A 27,002-nucleotide genomic window follows, 5' to 3' on the forward strand; every position below is an offset into this window, starting at 1 on the left:
TGGACGGTTCTCGAAGTAACAACCCCGGCCATTCTGATGAACATTTCAGGACATCTTCCGAATACAAACCCACAACACCTACTGCCATGGAAAAGCAAAGGCCTCACATCTAAGACGGAAAGACCCTCCTGGAAACCTGGTCCCGGGCAGCCGGGAGCCTTCTTCTGTAACACGGGAAACACATGTCTCTGCGGACTGTGGACAGCCTCCAAAATCCGTACAACAAAGTTTTTAAAGAAAAGCCCCAGAGGTCTTACACACACACCAGCAGGTTTTAGCATTATTTCCTTTTTCCTTTTAAAGCCGAAACTTCTTCTTGATTCCCAAGTAGCAAGCGTTTAATTGCTTCGTTTCTCGGTTCTGACACGGACTCAGACCTCACTTTCTAGGTGTGTCCCCAGAAATGCAGCCTGGAGGGTCCAAAGGTGACTCAGAAACTGCATTTGAACATGTCGCCCCTCCAACTCGATCCCGTCTCTCAAGGGGAGGACAGACACTCCTGAAATCATGGGCGTCCCTGCTGCCGCGGCGCGGCTGAACCCCACGGCGCGGGGGAGCACGGCCGCACGAGAGGAGCCTGACGGGAGCTCACAGACCAAACACCGTTTAGATACGTCCCCACAGGGGCGAGACCATGGACCTCGGCTCTCTCTCTCCCTGGTGCCGGGTGGATAACCAAACAGGCTGATGGACGTGTGTCCTCAGAGACTCCGTGACCCCGGTACGAACGCGTCTTCCGAGCTGGGGAGATGGGCGCAGAGCCCCCCATCCACTGTCCCTTTGCTTGAGAAGTGACCGTGAAACCAACAGTGACCACGGCAGCAGACGAGATCCAAGTGGGTGCAGCAACACCCAGGGCCGGTCTGCACTACGACCCCCCTCTGTGTCCCACGAATAAAGTCAGCGACACGTTAGAGCTCCTGATTATTAACAGTCCACTCGGCCCTTAGAAGCAGCACCGCAGATGCTCAGGCAGGCGCCCGGCACACTTGCCCTGGAAGATGTGCCGAGTCCTAGACCACGAGACCACGACCACGGGCCTTGGTAATTCACGACGTGCGTCTTCTGTCGTACCCCCGACCCCACGGGGCCCGTGGAGCTGGAAGGCTCGCGGCAGGCCATTCGGGATCAAGGACGGGATGAGTACTGCCCGGAGCCCGTGCCGAAACGGGGTGGCTCCGGGCTCAAAACCCCATACGTGGGTGGAAGTGGATTAACTCATTATCAAGTCAAAGACGTCAGCAGCCTTCTTCATACCGAGTACCGGTCCTCCTCACGCTCTGCCTGATCCTTCCCAGCATCCGCAGACGGCAGAGGCCGGAAGCTCCGTCTGCCCACATCAAGAGCAGGGAAAGGAGGGGTCCTCCTGGCTGCAGAGGGACGGTCCACCACGGCCAGACCCGCGAGCACTGAGAGGCCGCACGGCCCTGCGCGGACAGGAAGGCGCCCACCGGCTGGGAGGGACCCGGCCTCCCGGGGAAGGCCGCCCCCGCGCGGGACCGTGGACTCGCAGCTAAAGCCCTGGTGTGGCGGGGAGGACCCTGCGTCGAGAGGCTTCGCGGACAAAGCAGAAATCTCCGCGACGGACCATCGAGCATTAACTAACCCACCGACGGCCTTTCCTGACATCTGACGGAGGAAAGACCAAAACGGAACGGACACGAGTGGGATCAGGAAGAGCCGAAAACACAACGCACAGCAGTGTGCAAACTGACCGTGATGCTCCATGACGTGAGGTCCGGGTGAGGTGGTGCCGACCCCCGGCCGGCGGGAGCTGAGAGAACACCAGGGCCGCGAAGCTCCGGGAACACGGCTTGACTCCAGCAAGCGCTTCCCCAGGCAGAGCTAACGACACAGCGTGCGGCAGCTCCCGGGAGTAAGAAGGCGGGGGGCGGTCCCGATCCCGACATCTGGGCATCCCTGTGGGCTCAGGCCACACCTCCGCGAGCCCCGAGGTCTGGGACAGGTGAGGTGCCAGAGACGACAGGGCTCCAGCGGCCCAATCCCCCCCACCCTCGTCTGGTCCCCCCATTAACTGAAGAGACGGTGAGCTCTTACACAAGATTCCTGCTGTCAAAGAAATGCCCTTTCCCGCGCACAGGTCCGGTAGAAATCTTTAAAGCCTGCCAAGGGTCTCCGCCGGCATACTGTCACGGTGAGGGAGAGCTTGGGCTGCGAGGCCAGCACCTGAGCGTGTCTGAAACGCACGCCACGGGGGTTCCTCCGTCGCGGGCCCCGTGAGGGTTCGAGGAGACAAAGTGAGCAAAGGACACACAGAAGTGCCGGGCACAGCGCACGCTCTGGACGGGAGCCTGTCACCATGAGTGTGACCGAGCACATCTCTGCAGGGTTGTACCAACCGCGACATTCCGCAGGAGGAGCGCGACCCGCGTCACCAGTCTCGGTACGGAACGACACGGCTTCTCGCTAACGGCCGCAGCAGCAGCGCTGGCCACCCGGCACGGACACGGGCGGGCAGGCCGCGGGGCAGACGCCGGGAAGTGGAACTGCTGGTCAGACGGCGGTGCGCTCTGCGACGAGAGCGATCGGTCACCCGTACGAGGCTGAGGTGACCCCACAGCCACCAGGAGGACACGAGAGCGGGGCCACCCCACGCCCTCCCCCCCCACCCCTGTACTCGGTGAGGCCTGGAGACCACACATGAACACCCAGCGAGCCAGGGGGTGGGTGCCCGCCCGTCACCTATCCCCGCCGACCCCAGCGGTCCCCAAGTGCCCCCGGGAGCACCTGCTCGACTCCGTCTCTCACTGAGCCCCCATCTGTCCGGGCCCGTCTCGCTGGAGCTTCACCGGCCCCCGCGTGGGTTCACAGGGCAGGCAGGAGACGGACAGGCAGGGCCTAGAGGAGAGCCTGGCTCCGCCAACAAGGAAGGGCTTTCAGGCCCAGGAAAGGCTCCGGGCAGGAACCAGTCAGGGGCACGGAGGCGGGTGAAGGCCGTGCTAGGGCGAAGAGAAGCGTGCGCCGACCAGGGACGAGGCTGCGGCCCGCGCGCGCCGCAGGCAGCCCTTTGCGGGCAGGCTTGCCCCGAGCGGGCCCGCGCCCGTGAGCAGCCTCGGGGAGAGCCGGCTGCACGCCTGCCCGCTGAGCCGCCGGCCCGCAAGTCACGCGCGGCTCCCACGATGCCAAGGTGGCTTGGAACCCGAACTGTGGGGACAGGGGCTCGGACAGGATAAACAAGCGCGAGGTTTCTCCTTTATAAAACCGTGAGATCCCCACGACCGAAGAGAGCCCGGTGCGTTGCATCTGAGCACCGGATCAGCTGCGTCTGCGGCAGAGCCGCAGGACCCGGGGACGACACCCGCGACTCCCTGCCACCGACTGTCAGGACGGGGCTCGGCAAGCAGCCTTCAGTAAGCCACACGCGACGGGAGTGTTGCAGACGGCCAAGACCCAGCGTGAGGGGGCACAGAGCCGCCCCCGCCCCGGCCAAGACCCATCCCGAGGGGGCCGCCCCCGCCCCGGCCAAGACCCATCCCGAGGGGGCCGCCCCCGCCCCGGCCAAGACCCATCCCGAGGGGGCCGCCCCCACCCCAACAGCACAGGCCATCGGGCCCCACCTGCTCCCACACTCGGCGGCCGCGATCACACAAGTGCAGCTGAGGGCGGTGAGGACGCCCAAGTGGACACCAAACTTGCCTACGGGAAACACAGCCTCCGGCGACACAGGAGCCCGCTGGGAGCAGACACGCAGTTTCTGGAGGACCCGGACACCCCCCGTCATGTCACTCCTCACATAATGAACCAAAACGGTCTGACTCCAGTCCCACGACGGGGTCCCCCTCCCACGTGAGGAGGCTGTGGCAGGAAGCTCCTAAGGGACTTCCCACGTCACCAGACTCTGGACGCACTCACTAACCACAGCTCCGTCCTCTCCCGTCAGCCCTTTCGTCTCAGCCACTGCCCCCCACGCCCTTAGAAAACCTCTCCCTGGATTCTGACGGGTTTGGATGACACTGGGGATCAGCTACTTGCTCTGTCCACAAACATCGGAAGGTCCTTTCAGCTCCGGAGCGCCTGGAGAGCTGCCGCCAGAGGGTCACTGCGGACCCCTTTCCAGGCCAGCGGCACGACCCCCGGCCCCGCCTTCCCTGCACGCGAGCGAGCGTGGACAGTGACTCCAAGGGACCAGACGGCCCGCGTCCCAGGCGTGGCAGCCCGGACTGCGGAAAGCAGGCTCCTGCCTGAGCTCCCACGTTTCCTTCCTTTAAGCATCTCCAAAAAGGAGGATTTTCACCGTCTTCATCATTTCATCTGGTGGAAGGGGGAGGCAGCAGCCCCGCAGGAGGTGTCACACCTGTCCCTCTCCATTTAGCCGCCCTGGTTTTCACAGGTTGCCTGACAGTCCTGTCACCATGGTGGGTCCAATGTCAAACACTAAAACCACGGAAACGGTAAAAAATTAAAGGAAGCTAAATGGCTTTCATCCAACTGAATGAAGGAGATGTATCTCGCAGAGAGCGTCCCTGGATATTTACGGTGTTTATTCCAGTCTTTTCTAGGCCAGAAAATTCCCGAGCTCACGACAGGCCGCCCTGTCACCATGACGAACAGGCTGGCAGCGACCGCGCTGTGCCTGCGATCGCAGCCTCCACCCTCCAAACAGAATACATTAGACGTTGCGCAGGCAGCATTTATTTTCGGAAGCTTTTCATTACGGCGGTGCAAAATGTCAAGGCTGAGACTCAGCGGGCTCCCCTCAGACCTGCAGGCTCCCGCATGATCTGACAAAGGCACACGTTCCGGCCGTGTGACGAGTGAGCCGGCCCCCCTCGAAGGAGCCACCCAACATTTAAGTTAATCAACCCATGGAAAATGCCGGAGAAAGGAGGCCTCGGACACGGACATAGCCCTCCAGGACAGGGGCGAGAGGTGGGGTGCTATGACCAGGACAGGCAAGAGGCAGGACGTCATGCCGAAAACAGTGAAATGGGGGGGACAGGGCAGGGTCGGGTGCTCTCGGGGGAGAGGAAGGCTCTGGACAGGGTCCTGGCCCAGCACACAAGCCCCGTGCCCTACCCCAGGCGTGCAGGACAGAGGGGCAGGTCCTCCCGGAGGAAGGAATGACCCGCTGCAGCAACGTCCATGCCCGCTACTAAGGCACAGGAAAAGGGGACGCTCATTTATTATCAACTAGTGTTTATAAACCGTACACTTACTAATATATTTAGTTCAGCCTCCTTATTTTATAGATGGGGGAAATGAGGTCCAGAGAAAGTAGATGATTTGGTCCTTCACAATATAATGAAACCCCCCTTTTTTCTTTACTCCCAGAGAAGCTGGAAACATTAAACGATTCCATCTGGGGGTGTTGATTTGGGAGAAAAACCAACAACTTTTAACTGCATTTTCTTCTTCCAACACACCAAGGAAATGTGCAGAAAAACAAGGTCTTCAAATACTGGTGTCAATCATACACCTGGTTTATATTGCACAAAATTGTGGTATTTACCACAAATACTCTAGACATGTTCCTGGAGCGGGTGTCAGCACCCATCACACGTCGCAGAAACACGAGGGCTACAGTTAAAACTGACATGTAACGTGTGGTTTTCTTTTTGAGAGAGAGCGCGCGCCAGCATGCACACAGGGCACAAGGGGTGGGAGAGGGAGAAAAAGACCTTTTATTTAAGATTTTTTTAAAGATTTATTTATTTATTTGACAGAGATCACAAGCAGGCATGCGGGGGGGAAGCAGGCTCCCCGCTAAGCAGAGAGCCCGATGGGGGGCTCGATCCCACGACCCTGAGATCATGACCTGAGCCAAAGGCAGAGGCTTAACCCGCTGAGCCACCCAGGTGCCATCCCTGCCTTTTTTTTTTTTTTTTTAAGATTTTACTTATTTATGAAAAGAAAGAGAGAGAGACAGAGAGAGAGCATGAACCAGGGGAGCAGCAGAGGGAGAAGCAGACTCCCCACTGCAGGGAGCCCACCGTAGGACTTGATCTCGGGACCCCAAGATTATGACATGAGCCAAACGCAGATGCTGAACTGACTGAGCTCCCCAGGCCTCCCCTGCATGATATACTGAAAAGTTGCTAAGACAGTAAATCCTAAAAGTTCTCAACACAAGGAAAAAACATTCATTTTTATTTCTCCTTTTTTTTGTATCTGACAAGATTACCAATGTTAACTCAACTTAACATCACTTCACAATGTTTGCTAAGTCGTTACGCTCTACAATAGCTTTGCTTATTCAGTACTGTATGTTAACAGCATCTCAATAAAACCGAGAGGAAAAAAGAAATATTCCATAAAGTAATGGTTTCTATTTTTTTTTAATTTCATGGACAAGTAACCATGTTTGTTTGATTGTTTTTAATCTCAGAGGAACCTCCAGAAAGTTGCCAGATCTTTAGGTTTCCAACTTTAAATGCTTAAAAAAAACCACACCTACCACCTGCTATCCACAGTCACTGACGGGGGCTCCTGGCCGGCTCAGTCGCTAGAGCGTGCAACTCCTGACCTCGGGGCTGTATTCAAGCCCCTCACTGGGTACAGAAATTACTGAAAATTAAAGTCTTTAAAAAAGAAAAACAAAACAATCATGAACTAATAAATAAGTAAAATCCCAGAATTTTAGGAAGTATCTAAAAGTGGGTAAATCGAACTTCTGGGAAGGAGGCTACCCCACAGCATCAGGGCCGCCACACCTGCCCCAGCCTCCCCGGGCGACCAGGTTTGGGCCTCCAGGCAGCTCAGTGCCAACAGTCCACACGGCCGCACAGGCCAAAGGGGCTACACTGACCTCCGGGGCCCAAATCCGGCTTTCCAAGGGAGTGTGCCTTGAACACCCAGAACCACAGCGCCACTGAGTAACCCACAAGGAAATCAAGCCTCCACGACACGCAGGGCGACTGCGGACACACTGGGCTCCACTCCCTGCCGCTCGAGGACCTGATGCGACGTTCCTCACGGCAGAGAGCCAGACACAGCCTGGGGGCTCGGACTGTGCGCGCCCTCCTAACCTCACTTCCCACAAAGACGCCGCCTGGCTGCTCGCAGCAGAAAGGAGAAACGCGGCCGGTCACCGTGTCCCAGAGACGGAGGAGCAGTGAGGCTCACGCAGTGCAAACCCATCTGTCACCCGCCCTGCGGGACGAGCACGCCCAGCACAGCCAGCCAGCGGACAGGGCCCCTCACCTTTTCCAAAGCCTCTCAGGGCCCCGCTGTCCTCGCTCGCCAACAGCAGAGCTATCCTATGCCGCTGTCGTAACCGCCACGGTCAGCCCTGCGCTCCTCCCTCGTTCGGCTGAGCATCTAGAGACGCGAGCAGAAGGACACGTGGTCCGTCCAACTTCCAACCCCTCCCCTGCCGCTTCATGCCTCGGCCCTGCCGCAAAATGCTGAGCAAGGAAGGTTCTGGACATCGGGGAAGGTTTGGGAAGGCAGAGAATGTTCTGGAAGACAAAAATGTTCTGGAGGGCAGGGAGATGCTGGAAGACTGAAATTTTTCTGGAGGCACAGAAGGTGCTGGAGGGAGGAAACACAGGGAAGGTTCCGGAAGGCAGCAACATGTCTTGTTCATGTTTGCATATCCAGTGTCCAGTACAGTGCCTGGTTCATAGGAGGGACTCGAGCCATGCTACTGACCAGAGGTTTCCCTGCCTGCCTAGCTCTACAGGTCAGTGGAAACCGGCACTCGTACTCACGGTGAAAATGAAGAACGAGACGAAGGAGAAGTATCTGAATTTCCCTCCAAATGTCATTTTTGTTCGGTCCTGGCATCAATGGGGGGAACTGTGGAGCTTCCTCAAAACTCTAATGATGCCACCTCCTCCCAGAGAAGACCGGCTCCTGCTTGCGTCTGGTGGCTTGAGATCCAAAGGCCCCGACAGCCTTGTCCAAGCAGACACTAAGGTGATTCCTGGCCGGGTCTCTATTCCCACGGGACAGCTGTCCTGTCTCTGCTGAAGCTCTTCTCCCAGCGTGCGGCCCCCCGGGTCCCAACTCTCCTGGGAAGCACCCCAGGCCCCCCGGCAGCCCCTCCCCAGAACGGGCGGACACCCTTGGGTCTCAAACCACACGTCTTCACTCTGGCCCTCTTGCGTTTCCTGCTTTTTGTCCGGGCTCTCTTGTGTCCTCAGGGGCTTAATCAAACCACTCGGTCCCCCACTCCTGGACACAAACACTTATCCGGGATCTTTGGCACTGATATGGCTTTAGAATTTGTCCTTCAGCAAAGCTGAAGCGGACACCGAAATGGCAGTTTCTAAGGGAGAGTGAGAACGTGGTGTGTGTTCTTCCGCCCCCGGCCGCGGCCGCCAAGGGAAGCAAGTACGAATTTCTGTATTTTCTGAATGATGTACGTTTTAGTCCGACCCAGTAAGTAAATCTCACCCCGACACTGTCTAGGCTGAAGAACTGTCATTAACTCATTTGGAAACATTCTTAGATGGAGAATCTGAACTTTAAAGGGTTGTTCTAGAGGTTAGACTGATGCTCGATGAACAGAGGCAAGAAAATCTGAGGTTTATGGCACAGAAATGCACTTCCTGCCGTCACCTTACTTCTATAAAAACACACGACAGGAACGAACAACTGTCCTTGGTACAGATACCTCCACTGCTCGTCAACATTCCTTTGTACTTTATTAACGTCTTGTGCTGACAACCAGAGAAATGGGCTAGGGGATGAGACGGGGAATCTGTGCTCTAGAAATGCAGAAAACAGCAGCTTTCAGGAGCCTGAGTGGCTCAGTGGGTTAAGCACCTGACCTCAACTCAAGTCCTGATCTCTGGGTCCCGGGATCGAGCCTGTGTCAGGGCCCCACGCTCAGCAGGGAGCCTGCCTGTCCCTCTCCCTCTCCCCCTCCCACTCATGCACTCACTCTCAAATAAATAAATAAAATCTTTTTTAAAAAAGAAAGAAAAAAAATCAGCTTTTACTTCTCATGAGGGCAGATCCAGTTAAGAGATTTTCGGGATGAGACCACGTTACTTACGATTACAGTCAAGTTTCAGATTCACTTTTGAAAACAGTCTAGCCCTAAAGTAAACAGAAGGGACTGGAAGAATAAGCGGCCGCCCCCGACTCTAAGAAGGGCTCGCCGCACTCTCATGTCCACTCTTCCCTTGAGGACTTTCAGACCGAGGCACTGCCCGCCCCACAGCCCTCCTCGGGTTGCCTGTCGGGGTCCTTCTGGGAGGCTGTGCAACCTCGACATCGAAGATCCGAACCTCCTCACCGAATATTTATAAATTGCTGCAACCAGACCGGGGAAACTCTTCCAGCTCTGTAAGTCTGTGACTGGTTTATTTATTCAGCAAAAATCACGGAGTGTGTGTGTTGGGATACACCCCCACGTCCACTCACGACAAACCCTATCTGATACACGGGTCCTAAGCTGCCCAGACACCCCTACGGAGGAGTTTTCATACCTGCAACTATATCTTAATGACTAGTCAATAATTACTTCAATGATTATTAATCTCTCATTCTTTTAGGGTTGTTTTTTAACTTGACTTACAATAAGCATTAGTTCAACACAGCACACGCATAACTTGTGAATAAGCGTGTGTGTGTGGACACAGACAGACCGGGTTGGAGGGCATCCCTGCAGCCCCCCTGGGGAGAGCTTGTGCCCGGGGGACGGGTGTGAAGTGGAGGGCGTGGCCTCCTCCGCGGCGTCTGGGGAGGTTTCCGATGGAAGCACCACGGGGTCAGATCTTCGTGGTGGTCACCGCCTGAACCGGAGAAGGGCTTGGGGGAGGCGAGACGTGTTCTACATTTCGTCCTGCCACATTTTAGCCAAGCTCTCCCTCGGCCACCCAGGAGCACGGGGCCAGCAGCTGCGTCCTCTCTGCCTTCACATCAGGTCTTCGGGCGTGGCGTGGCCGCCAGCAGCTCTGTGGGGTGGGGGCGTCTCAGCGGCCTCCCTGCGTCCGCGCTGGGGGGAAGGCCCAGGAGCATACCTCCCACCCCCGCTGGGTGAACCAGAAGACCGTGGAGACCACAGTGGGAGCCACTGGGTTCCAGGAAGGACCCGACCCCCTGCTTCTCCAGGCCGCACGTTCCAACAACCGTCTGTCTTTCCTGCGAGACTGCGTTCTTCCTTCCGCTGCTCGTGTATCCCACACGGCAAAGCGGCATCTTTCGATATTCTGGAGGAAATACTACAGTAGGACACAGACCCGGTAGAATCTTTCAAAACAAGGTTTTGATTTTAGTTAGTACCCACTTAATTACCATCTTCGTGAGATGTGTTATTTTATGTAAGATCACCTCTACAGTCTGGAACATTCTTTTTTCCATATTGCTTGACTAAATTTACCCTGGATATCTGGTGTTTTCCAGAATCCCTGTGAAAAACATTTAATCATTAAACAAATACTATATGTTCTTCAACAGCATTTAGACCAAATATATCAACTTTTTAGCATCACTAATAGGTTTCTTCATTAATGAACTGACATGGTCCTAAAGTGGGTTTAACATCTATATTTCAATCCCTCGAAACCTTTGAAAAATAAGAACAGGCATATCTATATAAATATCCAAATTTTCAGCTTGATTGCACATTTTTATCTTCTCAGAATAGCACTAAATCAAGATGCTCTTTCAGAACTACATCTTACTTCCCCGAGAGACAAAATACATACGACCAAGCAAAATCGCGTTTCGTCGCTAACATTCGGTCTTTTTGTGCCTCATGAACTGCTCCTGCTTTTCTTTTTTTTTTTTTTTAGATTTATTTATTTATTTATTTGACAGATCACAAGTCGGCAGAGAGGCAGGCGGGGTGGGGTGGGGAAGCAGGCTCCCTGCTGAGCAGAGAGCCCTATGCGGGGCTCGATCCCAGGACCTCCAGACCATGACCCGAGCCGAAGGGAGAGGTTTAACCCACTGAGCCCCCCAGGCGCCCCAATGCTTTTCTCTAGTAATTCCTCATCCCCGGACTATTCTGACGTTGCCTTGGCCCTCCCGGACACTGGCTTTCCCTGCGTGAGTCCCACAAGATGGTTTTAGCAACCAGCACCGCAGTTTACACCTGTCCGGCTACCTGACCCGCACGGACGCGCCCATCCTCTGGGACCACAGTAAATTAAAACCAAGGCTCAGGGTACGTAAGGAAGAAGCGATTATGAGAAATTGTCATGGGGGGGGCGCCTGGATGGCTCCGTGGGTTAAGCCTCTGCCTTCAGCTCGGGTCATGATCTCGGGGTCTTGGGATCGAGCCCCGCATCGGACTCTCTGCTCAGCGGGGAGCCTGCTTCCCCCTCTCTCGGCCTGCCTCTCTGCCTGCTTGTGATCTCTGTCTGTAAATAAATAAAATCTTTAAAAAAAATTTTTTTAAATAAATGAATAAAAAGGTTTCTTGGCATGCCTGGGTGGCACAGTCAGGGGAGGGCCTGACTCGGTCAGGGCTGAGGTCTGATCTCCGGCTTGTGAGAGCGAGCCAGGCCCTACACTCAGGGCAAATCAGCTGAGGCTCTTCCTCTCCCTCTGCTCCTCCCGCTCACGCGCACGCGATCTCTCTCTTTCTCTCTCTCTAAAATAAATAAATAAATCTTTTAAAAAAAATGAAAAGGTTTCTTTATTCAACCGTCAAAATGCTTAGGCTCCCAGCAATTAAAAATTCATGTGCGTTTTCTCTGGGTCTGGAACGCCCACACCTAACACGGCCTCTCGAAGCACTCGCTTCTCGCCGCAGACGACGCGAAGGCGAACGGGAGCCCCACGGCCCGGTGCGGCCACGCCCAAGGAGACCGGCTCTGGGACCGGGTGGAGAACCGGCGGGCGGGGCACCGCCTGGGCACAGCGCCACGGTGCCCGAGCACGCGGCCAGGCTCCTGCCGGAAGAGGCCCTTCGCCCAGACCCAGCTCGGCAAGAAATGACCGTCGGCCCAGTCGCTTCTGACGTCGGAGTCTCTGTTCCAGCTGGCTGCGGCCACAGGGCCTCTGGGCAGGCGCATCCCAGGCCGCAGGAACAGGAAGGGATCCTGACAGTCACGGGGGCTCGGAACGGGGGGCTCCTTCCCGGGCACGCCCCACGCGCGCCCCCCACGCGCAAGGGCTTCAAGTGGGGACGCCCCGCCCCCGCCTGCCACCCCACATGGCACCCACCAGCACCTCTGCCCACTTCACCCCACGGGCATCTCCGCGGGGTTTTCTCGGGGGAGTCGGGTGCTGCGGACGCGGCCGCACACGACGGAAGTTCGCCACCAGGCACCAAACACAAGGGCACCATCCCTGACACGCGGGCGTAGAAGCCGACCGTCGTGACAGACACAGGGTCGGGCCAAGGTGGAAGGCGCACGGGGCTCAGCTCCTACCCCTCCCGCCACCCCAGAAACAGTCCGGGCGCCTGCAGAACCAGGGAGCCCCACGGCCTCCGGAAGAGCACCGGGCCCGCAAGAACCCCCCGGCCAGCTGCAGCTCAGACGCAGGCCACAGAGCACGGGACCAGGCTTCGGCAGAGCGCACGAGCGGCCCACAGACAAGCAGAAAGGGACAAAGAGTGGACTGCTGGACACCAACAAGGCAGGGTCTAGAGCTCAGGGCCCCCCCTCAGAGCGGCACACAACGTGGTGGACTTAGGGGCCGGAGACTCGCTCAGCCCTCACTCTGCTCACATAGAGGCCTCAGGGTGCAGGGAGGCTGCCTGTGTCACGCCCTCACTGTGGTGTGCTGTCCCCGCGTGAGGCTGTGGAAGGCGGGCGGGCAGGGCTCCGTGGGACCCTCGGTGCAGCCCTCGCTCTGTGGGACCCTCGCTGCTCTCACAAGAGTCTGTCCATCCTCCGGGCTCCAGCATCGGACAGCTGTCATGCCTCAGTGACAAGAGAGGACAGCAGACACCTGAGAACAGTGCAGCCTAGACTTGTCAAATGTACTAAAAAAGGTTCTGATTTTTGCATTCATCAAACATTATATAATATTTTAAAAGAAAACGTTTAGAGTACCTGAAAAGAGTATGTATCTTTCTTATACTTTCACTCAAACACGTAAGAAACATATATGACTATGACTTAAGCCCAATTTCACTTACTCAAGGGCTTTACGCTCTTTGAAGGGATGATGTGAAATAGATTCCAGATGATGCTTATCAGCACGAGTCATTCTCGCTACGACATAATTAGGTTTCCATCCTAACTGTGTGTAACTATTTTTTTAAATATGTTTATCAAAAAACGTAAGTGACGTTACTATTTAAAATGCCACGGTGGGACGCCCGGGGGCTCAGTCGGTTAAGCGTCCCACTCTCGACTTCTGCGCAGGTGGCGTGAGATCGAGCCCCGAGTCCGGAGCGGGGGGCCTGCTCCAGATTCTGTCCCTCTCCCTCTGCCTCTCCCCGCCCTTCGCCCCATGTGCACACGCACACACATTCTCTGTCTCTAAAATAAAGAAATAAATCTTTTTTAAAAGATAAAACGTGGGGCGCCTGGGTGGCTCAGTGGGTTGAGCGTCTGCCTTCGGCTCAGGTCATGATCTCAGGGTCCTGGGATCGAGCCCCGCATCGGGCTCTCTGCTCAGTGGGGAGCCTGTTTCCTCCTCTCTCTCTGCCTGCCTCTCTGCCTACTTGTGATCTGTCTGTCAAATAAATAAATAAAATTTTAAAAAAAAGATAAAACGTACTGGTAATGCTTTAAAAACCTCAGTAGTCAGTCAGCTGAAACCTGGACTCACCAAAGAACTAGTATTTTCGACGATAACAAGATCCCGCCCTGTCTGGCCACCAAACTCCAACATGAACTGGAATAAAATGGAGTTTCCAGGAACTGCAACATCTAGGACGGCCGGTACCAAGCACTCTGCACCCCCTCATATAATCCTCTCAAAAAAAGGAAGAATTTGGTACTTTGCTCGTGGTATGAGTTCAGAGAAACTACACGAAGTCCTCTCACGGCCTCTGACTCCCCCTTGACTTCTAATGTAAGTGCGAACCGCGAAGGGTTCCAGATGGGGGAGACCGGCGACGTCTCAGCGTGCCGACGTGCTACGCGCAAACACCGCATTCTGTCGTTTAACTTGTGTTCTGGACCCATACCCACCCATCCCCCACCACGTTTTCAGAACGCCCTCGGAGCATTGGTTTCTTTTCGTGTTGTTTATTTCGTGGACTCAAGGACCAGAACGCGTCGGTGAAGCAGGCTGAGAACCCGGGCAGACTTGGTCACAAGGACGGGCCGCCGTCCCTCGGGACGGACGCTGCCGTCCGCACGTGGGCTCATGATCACATCTGTGCGCTGCTCCCGGAACACTTCCGTCAGGGGCGGGACTAGGGACCGAACCGAGACCTCGACTCGGGCAGGAGCAGAGGAAGAGATTGAAGAAGTCCTGAGCGGTATTTTGGTAAAAGCAGATGTGCCTTTGCGGACAGAACACGCCTCGAGGCGACAAGGCGGGCGGACGGACGGTGGCCCGAGCCGCTTCCTCACCCGCTTCCCATTCCCCGCCCGCCGCTGAGAAGTGAGCGCTCGCCGGTCTGCCTCGCCTGCCGCCATTAGAACAGCAGCCAGTTCGGAGGACGTGCGAATCACCGGATTGGCTTCAAGCCCGACCACAGGTTAATGACTGCTTTAAACTGGATTAAAGCCACGGGCCCAAACGGAAAAAACATCCGCCTCCCACGGCCCGTGTTATTGGCTGCTCTGTCCGTTTACAAGTTGACCATATTTCACTGCTGGAATCAGAACTGACTTGCACCATTAATACAAAGTCCTTTGCCTGGGATGCCTGGGGGCTCAGTCGGTTAAGGGTCTGCCTTAGGGTCAAGTCCTGATCTCAGGGTCCAGGATCGAGCCCAAGGTCAGGCTCCCCGCTCAGCAGGGCATCTGATTCTCCCTCTCCCTCTGTCCCTCTGTTTGTTCATGCTCTCTCTCTCTCTCTCTCAAATAAATAAATAAAACCTTTAAATTAATTAATTCATTCATTAAAGTCCTTTTCCCTTTGGAAACCAGGTCAGCTTTTCTCCTGAAAATTCCTCCCACCAAAGCAACCATTCCCAAATATCTTTTGTACTGTATGTAGGACCCTGAATCAGACCCCAAACCGCACCTTCAGAACACGCAGCCACACAGACCGCCCCTGTCACGGGAGGGAAAGTTTCATTCTTTCCTCAACCAGACGCCTCGGGAAACAGTGAGAGAGTAAAAGAGCCAACCCTTTGCCCGTTCGCCGTTCGAAACGTCAACTCTAGACGGGATCTCCTCTTAAGATCTGCTCAGGAGAAGAGCCCTCCTTCGCCCTCCCTGACCCTGGAGCAGTGTTCCCGGCACGGCTGCCGCGAGCGCTGGTCCTCGAGGTCTGCAGCCCCGCATTCCAGGAGCCGGAGGGAGGCACCGGGCATTCTGGACCGTGGTGAGCGGCACAGTAAGCCGTGAACCCTACGGTGTCACTTGCACCTGCCATGAGGAAAGGCTCGAAGTGTCCAAAAACACGTCATCCATTTCCAAACATGAAGATTCACTCAGTGAGGCTAACCAGATCACTGACTCCGACACCGAGAACAAAACCCAGGGCAGAAAACCAACACCCCCCGCCCCCCCCAGACAAAGGGCATTTTCCAATTCTCTCCCAAACAGGCCCTGCGAGCCTAGTGGTTCGGTTCGGAAGCTCCTTAGGGAAAGGCAATCAGACAAGTGAAAATCCCCTCTGTCCCTGTCATAGTAAGAGGCAGATACCCCTGTTCTTGAGAATTCCAGAGACAAGATCTAAGACTGCAGATACCTTCTGCTGGGACCTGCGTCCTAAGGAGCTACCCCCGGGCCTCATCCTAGGGTCGCCCGCTGGAGAGAAAAGGAAACCTGAAGGTCAGAGAACTAGGACCCAATCCCAGCACCAAGTATCTTACTGTACTCTTCCTAACCCCTCTAAGCCTCAGTCTTTCCATCTGTGAGATGGGAGCTGCACAGGCTCGCCTACCAAGGAGTAGGCGAGTTTCTGGGGAGTACATGTAACTGCACGTAGCGGGTGCCCGAGGTTGCCAGGGGCTCAAAGTAGGCTGTCGGTACAAAGGGGCAGCACAGGGCAGTGTTGGGGGGAAGGAACTGTTCTGTGGGCTGTCATCAGAATCCATACCTAGAATGATACAGCAAAACAAAAACCCCATTTCACTGTATGATCTTTTTTTTTTTAAAGATTTTTATTTATTTGACAGATAGAGATCACAAGTAGGCAGAGAGAGAGAGAGGAGGAAGCAGGCTCCCCGCTGAGCAGAGAGCCCCATGCGGGGCTCGATCCCAGGACCCTGAGATCATGACCTGAGCCGAAGGCAGAGGTTTTAACCCACTGAGCCACCCAGGCGCCCCTTGCTGTATGATCATTTTTAATTAAATTAGAAAAGAGAAAGTGCCCCAATCTGTTTTATAAACATTCCCCTCCTGCCCGTTCAGCTACCCGCGCGGAAACCAATACTAGTCCCATGCGGAGAGGGAGAACCCTTGCATTTTCTGAACCATAATCATAGGACCGAGGGAACAGATGAAAATGAGAGAAATAAAACGCCCAGTTAACATGTGCCCCCGCACTGGAGAGCCAGCCCCAAGTGAACGTCACGAGACCGTGACCACACACACGGAGACCACTCGAAAGACAGACCGACCGTGACCTTTCACACACCCGCACCTCTGTCCACCGTGCAGGGCCTCACACCTACAGGGGAGTCACCCGCTACCAGCTGCAGAAGCCAGGGAACAAACAAAGGAGTCATTTAACATGGGAACAGGGGTGTTTCCACGAGAACCGCACCCCTTTTCACTTCCTGCCTCAAATATTTAAATAGTGCTTGTGGCAGACTTGTTGGAGATAATGCGAATTAAAAGAAAAACTTCCTTCTTCCTTCAACAAACTGTTTCCAGCCAGCAGAAAAGTGCACTGATTATTTTCTGCTTCTTGGGTTTTCTGTCCTCCTACCAACCAAGACTAAAAAGTAAGTCCAGCTGGGTCCATATTCATGAAGGTCAGTTTAGACTAATGTGGAAACAGCTGCCGGGTGCTTTTCTGTGGAGCCGAGAGGTACCTGCCGCGGATTCAGCTGTTTGCTTTCTCAGGAAATGGAACATGTTGTCAGTGGAGATAAGACAGGCTCTTGGTTAACTGAGCCTCCCTGGGCCTGCGTCTACGGGGACACGTCTGGATTCAAATGCTTTCTGCCCAATTCTTAAGGTTTTTTGTTCTGTTTTCTGCCTCTCCACAGATAGACTCTTAAAGCAGCAGCAGTTACACAAACCCAGGCATATCTCAAATATATGCCACCCAAAGCCAAAAGCTTTTTTTTTTTTAAGATTTTATTTATTTATTTGACAGACAGATCACAAGTAGGCAGAGAGGCAGGCAGAGAGAAAGGGGGAAGCAGGCTCCCCGCTGAGAAGAGAGCCGGATGCGGGGCTCGATCCCAGGACCCTGGGACCAGGACCTGAGCCGAAGGCAGAGGCTTTAACCCACTGAGCCACCCAGGCGCCCGGCCAAAGGCTTATTTTTAGTGTGAGTCACACTGAGTTACGTTTAGTTACAAACACCATTTCATAGGGAATCTTTAAGTTCTAAAGTAAGTCTCCAAGAGATCACGGTGACAGAAACCTTTCTGAGTAACAGCACGGACGAGGACGGCTCAGCTACTGCCAGGCCTCTTTCAAACTTCTCCTCTTCAGCCCTGTTCCTAACTTTTAAAAATAAAAAGGGTGAGTAACTGCATTCACAAATTGGGTAATATTGCCTGCCTGGGGCAGGGGGCCGAGAACATGACAAACTCAGGGTGCAGCCGTTATTATCACGTAAAAGGGGAAACAGCTGCTCTAGGGCTCACCAGAACGTCACCCCGGGTGACCACCTGGCCCCGCGTCTCCACTTAACTGCGGATGTCCCGCTCTGCTCGCGCCCTTCTGCGGGGAAAGCCAGGGACTCCGCAAGTCTGCACACTTCGTGGCCCACAGAAATGCCTGCACGCGGGCCACGATGGGACCCAGCACCGCCACGGAGCAAAGCAGAAGCCGACTGCGGAAAACCGAGCGCCTCCCACACCGACGCGGTGGGCGCTACCCAGGACGATCTTGGTAACCAGGTACAAAACCAGATCGGCTTTCCAGAGAAGAGCCGCGAGTCGCAGAGACGCACCGCGAAGCTTAGCGCTGAGAGGAAGCCGCCTCAAAACCTCTTTCGCTCCGCACACGTTCCTGCCGCGTCTGACACATTTAACCGCCGTCTCTGGCCACGGGAGACGGCAGCATCCCGGTTCCACCCGGCGCACCTGGTTCCGCGGGTGAGCCCGCTGTGTGCCACCGCCCTTCCGCAGAAGCCCCGGGGCCTCCACGCGGCCAGTCGGTCTGCACGGGGCCACGGGCGCCCGGCGCTGGGAGGGCCGGAGCGGAGGGAGGAGGCAGCAAAGCCTCAGGCTGAGAGAAAGGCGGGAGCAGGCTTTGTGCTGTAGGGGAGAAGCGCGCTGCTCCTCACCGCACATCCCGCAAAACCAACGGCTCCGGACACCAAGAAGCGAAGAAGGATGTGCGCTTCTGTGGCGGAAAGGATGTTTTGATTAAAAATAAACAATCGGGCTATTGAGGTGACGAAGCAGGCCGGCTCCCGCCCCCGGCTGCTCTCTCCTCGGCTCCGAGCGGGCTCCCTGGTGAACGAAGGGTACGTGTAGGCAAAGCAGAAGATGAAAACAAGGGAGAAGGAGAGACACTCACCCATCTCAAAGCTAGAGGCAGAGCCTAGCTTTGACTCTGGATTCTCCCAGGAACATTTTCATGAGAGGTTGACTGTGTGCTTTGGAAAATGAGATTTTTATTTCTTTAGCAAGAGAAGGTCCTTTTACAGGATTGCTCTTAAATGTGGGGGCTGTTCGAGCAGGTTCACAAGCTGGCTTCCCTATAACTACAAAATGGCTTAAAGACAAACGCCTTTCATTCACACCAGACCTCGGTGGCGTCACCTGAACAAAAGGGGGTCCCGAAATCACAGAGAAAGGCAGAGGGAGGAAGCAAAGGGACACCCAAAGGTGGAACCACATGGAAGAGAGCCAGATCGCTCAACTACCAGGGACAAGGCTGCCCGATGCACCAACGGTACTTTGACTCGACGCAAAGCTGAATCGTATCATGGGTGGCGGTGCCATTATTCCCACCCTGCTCGGCTCTGATAATAGTGTCAAAGAGAATGGAAAACTATGTGTCATGAAAAAGCTTTTTGCGACAAAAAGACACGGACACAAAGGTGGTGCCAGGGCACGAAGCGCAAGTGATCAAGTGGGAAGGGGTGCCGGTGAAGAAAGGGAAAAGGTGAGACACCCACTGCCACTGGGATCCCGCCAAGAGCTGTTGTGGAAATACGGTAGCATCATAGAATGTGGCTCAGAACCAGGAGAATAAATGCAGATTTTAGTACTTTTGTTGACTCTGGTTTTCATTAAGCACTCCCTCACTGTCTCAATCTGAAGAGAACTGTGGCTCAAATCACGGCAGCCTGTAAAGAAAGACCTGGTCTTGGGTCTTAACTGGGAAAAAGGAGACTCCTCATTCTACCCGACAATTTTATGATGCCAGCAAGGAGCAAAGTCTCGGATTTCCTTGAGCTGTGTGTGTCCTTTAGGTGTCAACCTGAGCTAAACAAATAAAAAGAGAACAAGTGACAAGGCTGGGCCACAACTAAGGTCTCCAGGGGACCTTCGCTGTGCGTTGCATCATTATTTGGAACAAGGTACTTAGTTGACCAAGCCCAAACAGGATCCGGACGACGGAGAAAGAGAAACATGGTAGCATACACCTTTCAGAGGTGACTGTGGTTCTCCCCGAGCTTTCTCAAGACTGGGGATATGAATTTTGAGAACCTGGCAGCAGCATTTTCGGTGAGGACGTCGGGGATAGAAGGTGAGTGGACACGACAGAGGGACCTCGCACAGGCAGACAAAGCTACGTGTTACCCAAAATGAGAAGACCACACTTACATTTCATTATCTGTGCACACCGCCACGCAATTTCCAATCCCGTGGGGAATGGTGCAGGTTAACCCTCCCACCTGGAGTCCTTGAGACAGTGTGAATGATGTCTGGACCCCCAATGTCCCACATAAAGATGGTCCCCAGGAGACTCCACGGAAGCACACAGGAAGCAAAGGAAAAATAAGGCACCTTTTTTTAATACGATTCCACTTTGCCTGCAGCCAAAATACCACTGCTTTGTCAGACAATGTTGTCCACGACAGTGTAGCGATTCTCTTCTCTTCCTATCTTCCCAGTTTCGGGTTTTCCTTCCCCCCCTCCCTCGACCACCCCCCTTCCCTTCTCTGTGATTGAAGCAGGATGCTATGAACTGGGAATTCTAACGGAAAAAGAGTAGCCAAGGACCAATGTCGGTAGAAACTGCCTTCCCTAGAACACCGCCCCGGAGCCGGGTCTCCCTGACGGGGGGGGGGGGGGGGGGGGGGGGGCTCGGGCCGGCGGAGCCAACGGCTGTCACTGAGGCGTCGACGACAGATGCACAGTCGGCTCTCGGAGGCCCTGGAGACCCAAGCACAGGGAGCCGGGCCCCCGACCTCGCTGAGCCAGGCTCCCCTGACCAAGACGCTCTGCGCGTGGCCCTCAGCCCCCGGAATGTGGGGGGTGGGACACAGCCCTCCACCCCAGCGGGCCTCCCACCAGCTCTCCCCCTAACTGGGCCGCGCTGCCCACCAGGCCGCAGGCGCATGCGAGGAAGAAATTCGGGGCCACTGGTCTGCGTGAGCCAGGAATCCGGGGGTCGCAGCTCTCCTCGCGGTCTCTTTGTTTGGGACCACGGAGCCCCGGGGGGGGGGCAGCCCGGGCTGGGAGGAGGCCGGGGCCCCGCGCCGCCCCTCTCCACGACCCGGGCCGCCCGCGGCCCTCACTGTCCACCCCGGGTCACCACCGTTGTTCCAACGCATCTGCTCCGCAATTCCGGCCTCCGAGCGAGGCGCCGCAGAGAGCCCGGCCCTGCCCGCGGCCCGGCGCAAACGGCCTGCAAGGGGCGGGTTCCGGGCTCGGCCCCGCGTCCCTCCACCTCAGTCGCGGAAGGAAAATGTCCGTCTGCGGGCGAGGCCGGGGGTGGCGGAGGCCACGGGCGGGAGCGAGGGGGGAGCCACGGCCGCCGCGTCCCTCCAGTCGCCGCCGACCAGGTCGGGCGCCCCCGGGACCCTGCCCCGCGGCCACACGCACGCGCGGGCCGCGCCCTCCCGGGCCGCCGGGCCGACCCGGGCGGAAGTCCTCGCGGGGAGGGGCGCCGGGGAGGAAACTGAGGCAGGGCGCGGCGGTGAGGTCGCGGCGGCGCCCGGGGCAGGGCAGAGACCCCGCGAAGCCCCCCGCTGCCCCAGCGAGCGCCTCCCACCGCGCCCCGACCCCCGCCCCCTCACGCACCCGGGCGCCCCACCCCCCCGCGCGCCCAGGACCCTCCTCCCCGCCCCCGCCCGCCTCTTCCCCTCCCCCAATGAGAAGCCCCCTCCCCCCCGCCGAGGGAGCCCCCCTCCCTCCCCCGCTAAGAAGCCCCCACCCGGCCCCTCACTCACCAGAAAGCCTCCTCCCCCACCCCCTCATTCGCCAAGAAGCCCCCTCCCCCCGCCCCTCGCTCGCCGAGCAGCCCCCTCCCCCGCCTCCTCGCCCACCAGGCCCCCTCCCCAGACACCCCCAGTCGCCGGCAAGCCCCTTTCCCCGGAACCCCACCGCGAGGAGCCCCTCCCCCGCCCCCCCCGGGACAAGCCCCCTCCCCCCGCCCCGTGACTCGCCGAGCAGCCCCCACCCTCGCCCCCACCTCAGGCGCCTCCTCCCCCACTCCCCACCCCCTCCCTCGCCGAGACGCCCCTTCCCCCGCCCTCGCAGCTCCCCCCGACGCCCCGCGCCCCCTCCCCCCCGGCCCCCCCACTCACCGAGAAGCCCCGGAAGCGGCCGGGCGCGGGGCGCGGGCGCGGCGCGCGGCGGCAGCAGCAGCAGCAGCAGCAGGAGCGCGGGCAGCGGCCCCATGTCGGCGGCCGGGCGGGCGGGCGGCCGGGGGACGGCCGGGCGGGGGGCGGGCGGGCGGCGCTCAGTCCATGGCGGCGCGGCGGGGGCGGCGGGACCGACTCGCGAGCACCGCTCCTCCCCGCGCAGCCCGCGCCGCCGCCGCTTCAGCACCGGACAGCGCCGCCGGCCCCGCCCCCGCCAGGCCCCGCCCCCGCCAGGCCCCGCCCCGGCCCCGCCCCGCCCCGCCGAGCGCCCGCCGGCCCCGCCCCCGGCGCCCCGCCCCCGGCTCGGCGCGCCCCGCCCGCGGCCGCGCCGGCCTCCCCCGCGCACCCCGCGCCCTCCACCTCCACCCCTGCGGGACGCGAGGCGGAGGGGCCGGCGGGACGCGCCGCGTGAAGCCGCACGCGCGGCCGGGGAAGGGCAGGCCCAGCCCCGCTCAGCTCGGGCCGTGGGCGGGTGCCCGCCCGCGCGTCCCCCGCGGCGTCGCGAGCGCGCGGGGCCTGGACGTGGGGCCGCGCCGCGGGGCCGGACGCCGCTTCTCGGGCGGCCGGAGGGGCTGTCGCGCGCCGCAGGCCGTGCCGCGGGCCCAGGGAAAAGCGGCCCGGAGCGGGGTCTGGGGGTGTGGGGTCCCCACCCTCAGGAGGGGACGGTGGGGCTCGGGCCAGGGGGTCCGTCCCTCCCGAGCTCTGGGCTCCGCTCGGCGAGATCCGGGTCCACAGCAGGGCCGCGGCCCCGGGGGTCCGCATGGAGCCCCTCCCTGGCACGTCCGGGGGCCCTCGAGGGGCGCTGGGGACCTTGCGGACCTCGGGGGGACCTCTGCTCCCCAGAGACCCGGCAGGCTCCAGGGGTCCTGGGAGGGGGCGCTTGAGGCACCAGAGGGGCTGCGCGCGGAGCGAGACCGCGAGTGCCCGGTGCTGAGTGTGTCCGAGAAGCGGGGTGTGAGCGACGCGTGCGGTGAGTGTGGCCGCCCTGTGCCCGCGTGGTTTGCGCGCGGATCGCCTCCCTCACCACCGGCCTCCCGTGCGCCCCTGCCCGGAGGCCGCAGTCCCCACCTGCTTTCTTCAGCACTGGGCAGTGGCCTGGACCCCCATCCCCGCCCCTATGGGTCCACTGGCCTAGGTCAGCTCTCCTTCCTGCTGCGTGCGCCTCGGAGGCTTCTCTCTGCTGCCCTCATCAGCCGGCCTTCCCATGTCCTCTCCCTCCTTGCCCGTCCTCATCCCCGTAAGGCGGGCCTGTGCAGACTTTGGGGTGGGGTGGCTGGTGAGGGGCTTCCGCTCAACCCAGGCCATCTACAGTTGGGACTAAATATTGGCCCTGAGGCCTCAGCGTCCACCTCCTTGCGGACGCCTGTCCTCCCCACCAGGTCCCTCCCTCGTCCCATCCTGCTCATCGTTCTGTCCCTGTGCCCAGGAAAGCGGTTCCTCCTTCTCTGTCTCTGTCTGCTGTGGCTCAAAGGCCCAGGGACCTGTCCGGCCTGTGGGGACAGAGCAGGAGCAACCATCATCCTCCTGCTCCGTGTCTGCCACAGACCTGCGGATCTGTGGGGACCCTGTTGGGGACAACGATGGTGAGCGGGCTTTTCAGTGGACTGGGGTGGCTTTGCTCTTGGTGTATGCGGAGCACTTAGGACTTGAGGACTCTGGGCTGGCACAGTGCTCCCACCTCAGAGCAAGCGAGCCTCCTCCAGTAGAATTCACCAGTGAGTTCACTCATCCACCGACTCTCTGGGGAAGGCTAGAAGACACTCGTCCCTCAGCTCCGTCGCAGCACCCTGCTAACCCCGGGGTGCACGCAGGGCGTACCTCGAACCTGGGCTCCCAGGTGTGAGCGGTCCCGACACTCCCAGAGGGAGACTGCTCCGGGGGTGTGCTCCCAGGGGGGCGGCCCTGCACCAGGAAGAGAGGGCTGGCGATAAAACGAGGAAATGGGATCTAGTTGGGCTACGAGATAAAGCTTGTTCACGACAGGCCCACAAGGTGGCCCAGAAGCGGGAGGGCATCACAGGTAATTGGTCAGGGACGACCCTGTGGGACGCCCAGGACCTGTCACCAGACGTCTAACTCCATTTCTGCGTTGTAGATGAGGGTCACTGCACTCTGGACGCCGAGGGAGCCGGCTGCCTGAGGACAGGACGTGCAGGTCACTGGGACACTCCCTGTGGGCAAGGTCCCTCGGGAAGGACCTGCAGGAGTTTTGAACCCCTCCTGACCGGCATCCCGGAGGACTGTTTCGTTTGGGGTTGTGAGACAGGGGTCCCAGGAAGGGCGTGGGTTGTTCTTGTTCTGTGGCTCCTGGCTGCGGGGTCCTGAGCCCTGGGCCTGCTTCACCCCAAGGGCTCTAGCCTCAGGGCTCTGGCAGAGGCACAGGGAAACTGGAGGTAAAATGCCCCAAGAAAGGGGAGTGGAAAACTGCCCTGAGAAAAGGGAAACGGAAATTCCCATGCCAGAAATACTGAGGGGTGCCTGGGTGGCTTAGTGTCTGACTTCTGATTTTGGCTCAGCTCGTGACCTCGGGGCCAGAAGATCCAGCCGCAAGGCGGGCTCCACGGTCCGTGGAGAGACCTTCCAGATTCTGTCTCCCCATCCCTCCAGCCCTCCCCCACACTGGCACGCACCCAAGCTCTCTATATAAAATGCTGGGAAGAAGCGCAAAACCCACAAGGATGCAGACGGCGTCACCATGCCGGACTCCGGTCCTACGCCGTGAGACCTCGGCTCTGCTGGAGCGACAGGAGCCTCTAGAGGCAGAGGAGAGGGACACACGGAAGGGACGGAGGAGAGGGACACACGGAAGGGACGGAGGAAGGCAGCAAGGTTTGGTTTAGGAAGAGCAGGGCCAGGTTCCAGGGCTCAGTGTGAGGTGACCCAGCTTCCTGATCTCCAAGAAGGCTGCGCGTGGCTCTGTCTGGCGCTCGGGCCAGGCAGCCAGGAATCCCCAGGGCATGACCCAGACGCACAAGGAGGCATGCACGTGTGTGTCCTTGTGTTTGTCCGGGTGCGACTGCACGTGTGTGGACGCGTGCACTTGTGTATGCTGTGTGTGCGTGAGCCTGTGTGTGGGGGCGGGGGTACGTCTGAATGCTGTGCGCGGCACCTGTATGCACCCGTCTGCCGCGGGTACAGCATCTAACATTCCAACGTGCGCTTTTTCCCTGAGTCCTTTAGACGGTGGGTGTCCCTCTGTGGCTTTGCTGTGAAATCACTTAAGTTGTTGCCGTCACACTTCTCAACGGCATGCGCCCCTCGCGTGCTCAGGCGGGCTCTGTACGCGATGCAGCCTTACAGTTCACGTAAGAACATGTTTGCCTTCATAGGTCAAGCTCATCCAGGGAGACTTTCAAGGTCAGATGCAGCCCTCCATCCTCGTCTTCCTCCAAGAACGTCCCATCAGGCTGAGGAGGGGAGTGGGGTGCAGGTCCCGGGGAGGACGCGGGGCTCAGTTCCGACGCAGCACGTGCCACTCCATGGCCTTGAATGTCGCCGAGCAGTGACAGATCAAACTATCGACCGACCTGATAGTTCCGACGCACTGGCCAGTGCTCTGGGAAATGTCAGAGTTGACACGGCAGAAGAGCTGTGACACCTGACTAGGACGGGGAAGTACCACAGGGAGGTGGCCTGCCGCGGGGGAGTCGGGATGGCGAGCGCCAGAGGACGCGGCTCGGTCACCAGTCCCCAGGGCCTGCAAGTCCCTTGCCCAGCCTGGCCCCGTCCTTCAGGGGAAGCCCGGTGTTCAGTGGGCCAGGCTGGGAATGCCCACGGGTGCCCACTTGATGAGGGATCGCTTTCTCAGGGAGGAGAGATGTGCGGTGAGATTCAGGGTGAGCACAGACAGCTTTTGCACATTCTTTGTGAACAGAGGCACATGGCTGTGTCACGAGCGTCCTCAAGTGACTAGACAAGCAGTGTGGCCCCCGCTGAGTGTCGTGGTAGTGTGGTAGGCTGCGATGGAATTGGAAGTATCGACTCGAACGCCAAAACTGCCAGGTCGGCCACTTTCAACTGGCCCGTCGTCGTCCTTTAAACACAGCTCACTGCCTGGGTGTCTATTCGGGTGTGAGTCGTCCGCTGGTCCGGTCGCCCCCGAAGGGGAGAGCCGCTGCCAGGCCCCCGAGCGGAGGCTCTGTGGGCCGGCAGTGAGCCATGGCCACCCCCACTGCAGATGAGGCACCCGCAGCCTTCAGTCACCAAGAAGCCACCTGCCCCTGCTGAGGTCCTGTCCCGAGGACACCTGCGTCCTCTCATGTCCGCAGCACGGCTCTCTGGCCCCAAACAGGGACAGCCCCAGGGCAGGAAGAGGGACGCTGCATCCCCCGTGTTGCTCCTAGACCCCCGAACGGGGAAGAATTAGGCTGAGCCTGCTGGGCGCCGTGCTGTTGGCCTTTCGCCAGTCAGCAGAGACCAAGGGCTCGGGCGGTACAGCGGACCCCGCGTGGGGGGGGCCGGGGGTGTCCGCAGGCTCCGCTTCCCTGTGGCCAGCAGCCCTCCCGTCCGTCTTCGTGGCCTTCTCCCAGCAAACACGTGTCTGTCAAGATGGGCCACCAGTGTGTCCTCGGCTTGAACGAGCCCAGGCAAGTGCTCTGTCCTGGACTGCGGGCCGTCGGAGTGCCGTAGGCCGGACGTGGTCAGCGCTGGCCCCTGGAGACTGCGTGGTGTTCCTCAAGGCCCAGGCCACCCCTGGCCTGCATCTGTCTTCCCGGCTCCGCAGGTCCCGGCCTCCCGTGCGGCTCTCGGGTCCTCTGCTTACAGGCTTGCAACTGTGGCCTCAGGTTCTTTATCACTCAGAAGCAGTCACGAGTGTTAATAACGAGAGAAACGTCCAACTTTATAAGGCTCCGGCAAGGGCGGGGGCCGCTGGGGTCGCCCCCATTGTAGGGACCAAGCTGAGGGGATTCGAATCATCTTCCCAAGATCCTACAGCCAGCTCGAGCGGCACGATCGGAGTTAAAAGCCACGGCATCTCGTGTAGTCCAACACCCCGCCTCAGCCCTTCCTGGTTCGCCATCGGACGGTTTGCTGGGGAAGGTCTGGAAGCCGGCCCTTGCGACAGCACCCCGGCCTCTCCGGAGCAAGGCTCAGCCTGCCCCACGGGACACTGACTG

The 27,002-nt window shown here is 58.4% G+C and overlaps 1 protein-coding gene across 1 annotated transcript in view; it reads right to left on the reverse strand.

Annotated features, from left to right (window-relative positions):
- PTPRN2 (protein tyrosine phosphatase receptor type N2) overlaps nt 1–21,922 on the reverse strand; it is a gene marked incomplete at both ends in the record, with an annotated part of 716,654 nt that extends 694,732 nt beyond the window's left edge. The window contains one exon of the mRNA XM_080818767.1: nt 21,829–21,922. Within this exon, the coding sequence (XP_080674893.1) occupies nt 21,829–21,922 (94 nt within the window). The remainder of the gene's footprint in view (nt 1–21,828) is intronic.
- Nucleotides 21,923–27,002: the final 5,080 nt, after the last annotated feature.

Source organism: Martes martes, assembly GCF_963455335.1.
Source record: "Martes martes genome assembly, chromosome: 11".
NCBI lineage: Eukaryota > Metazoa > Chordata > Mammalia > Carnivora > Mustelidae > Martes > Martes martes.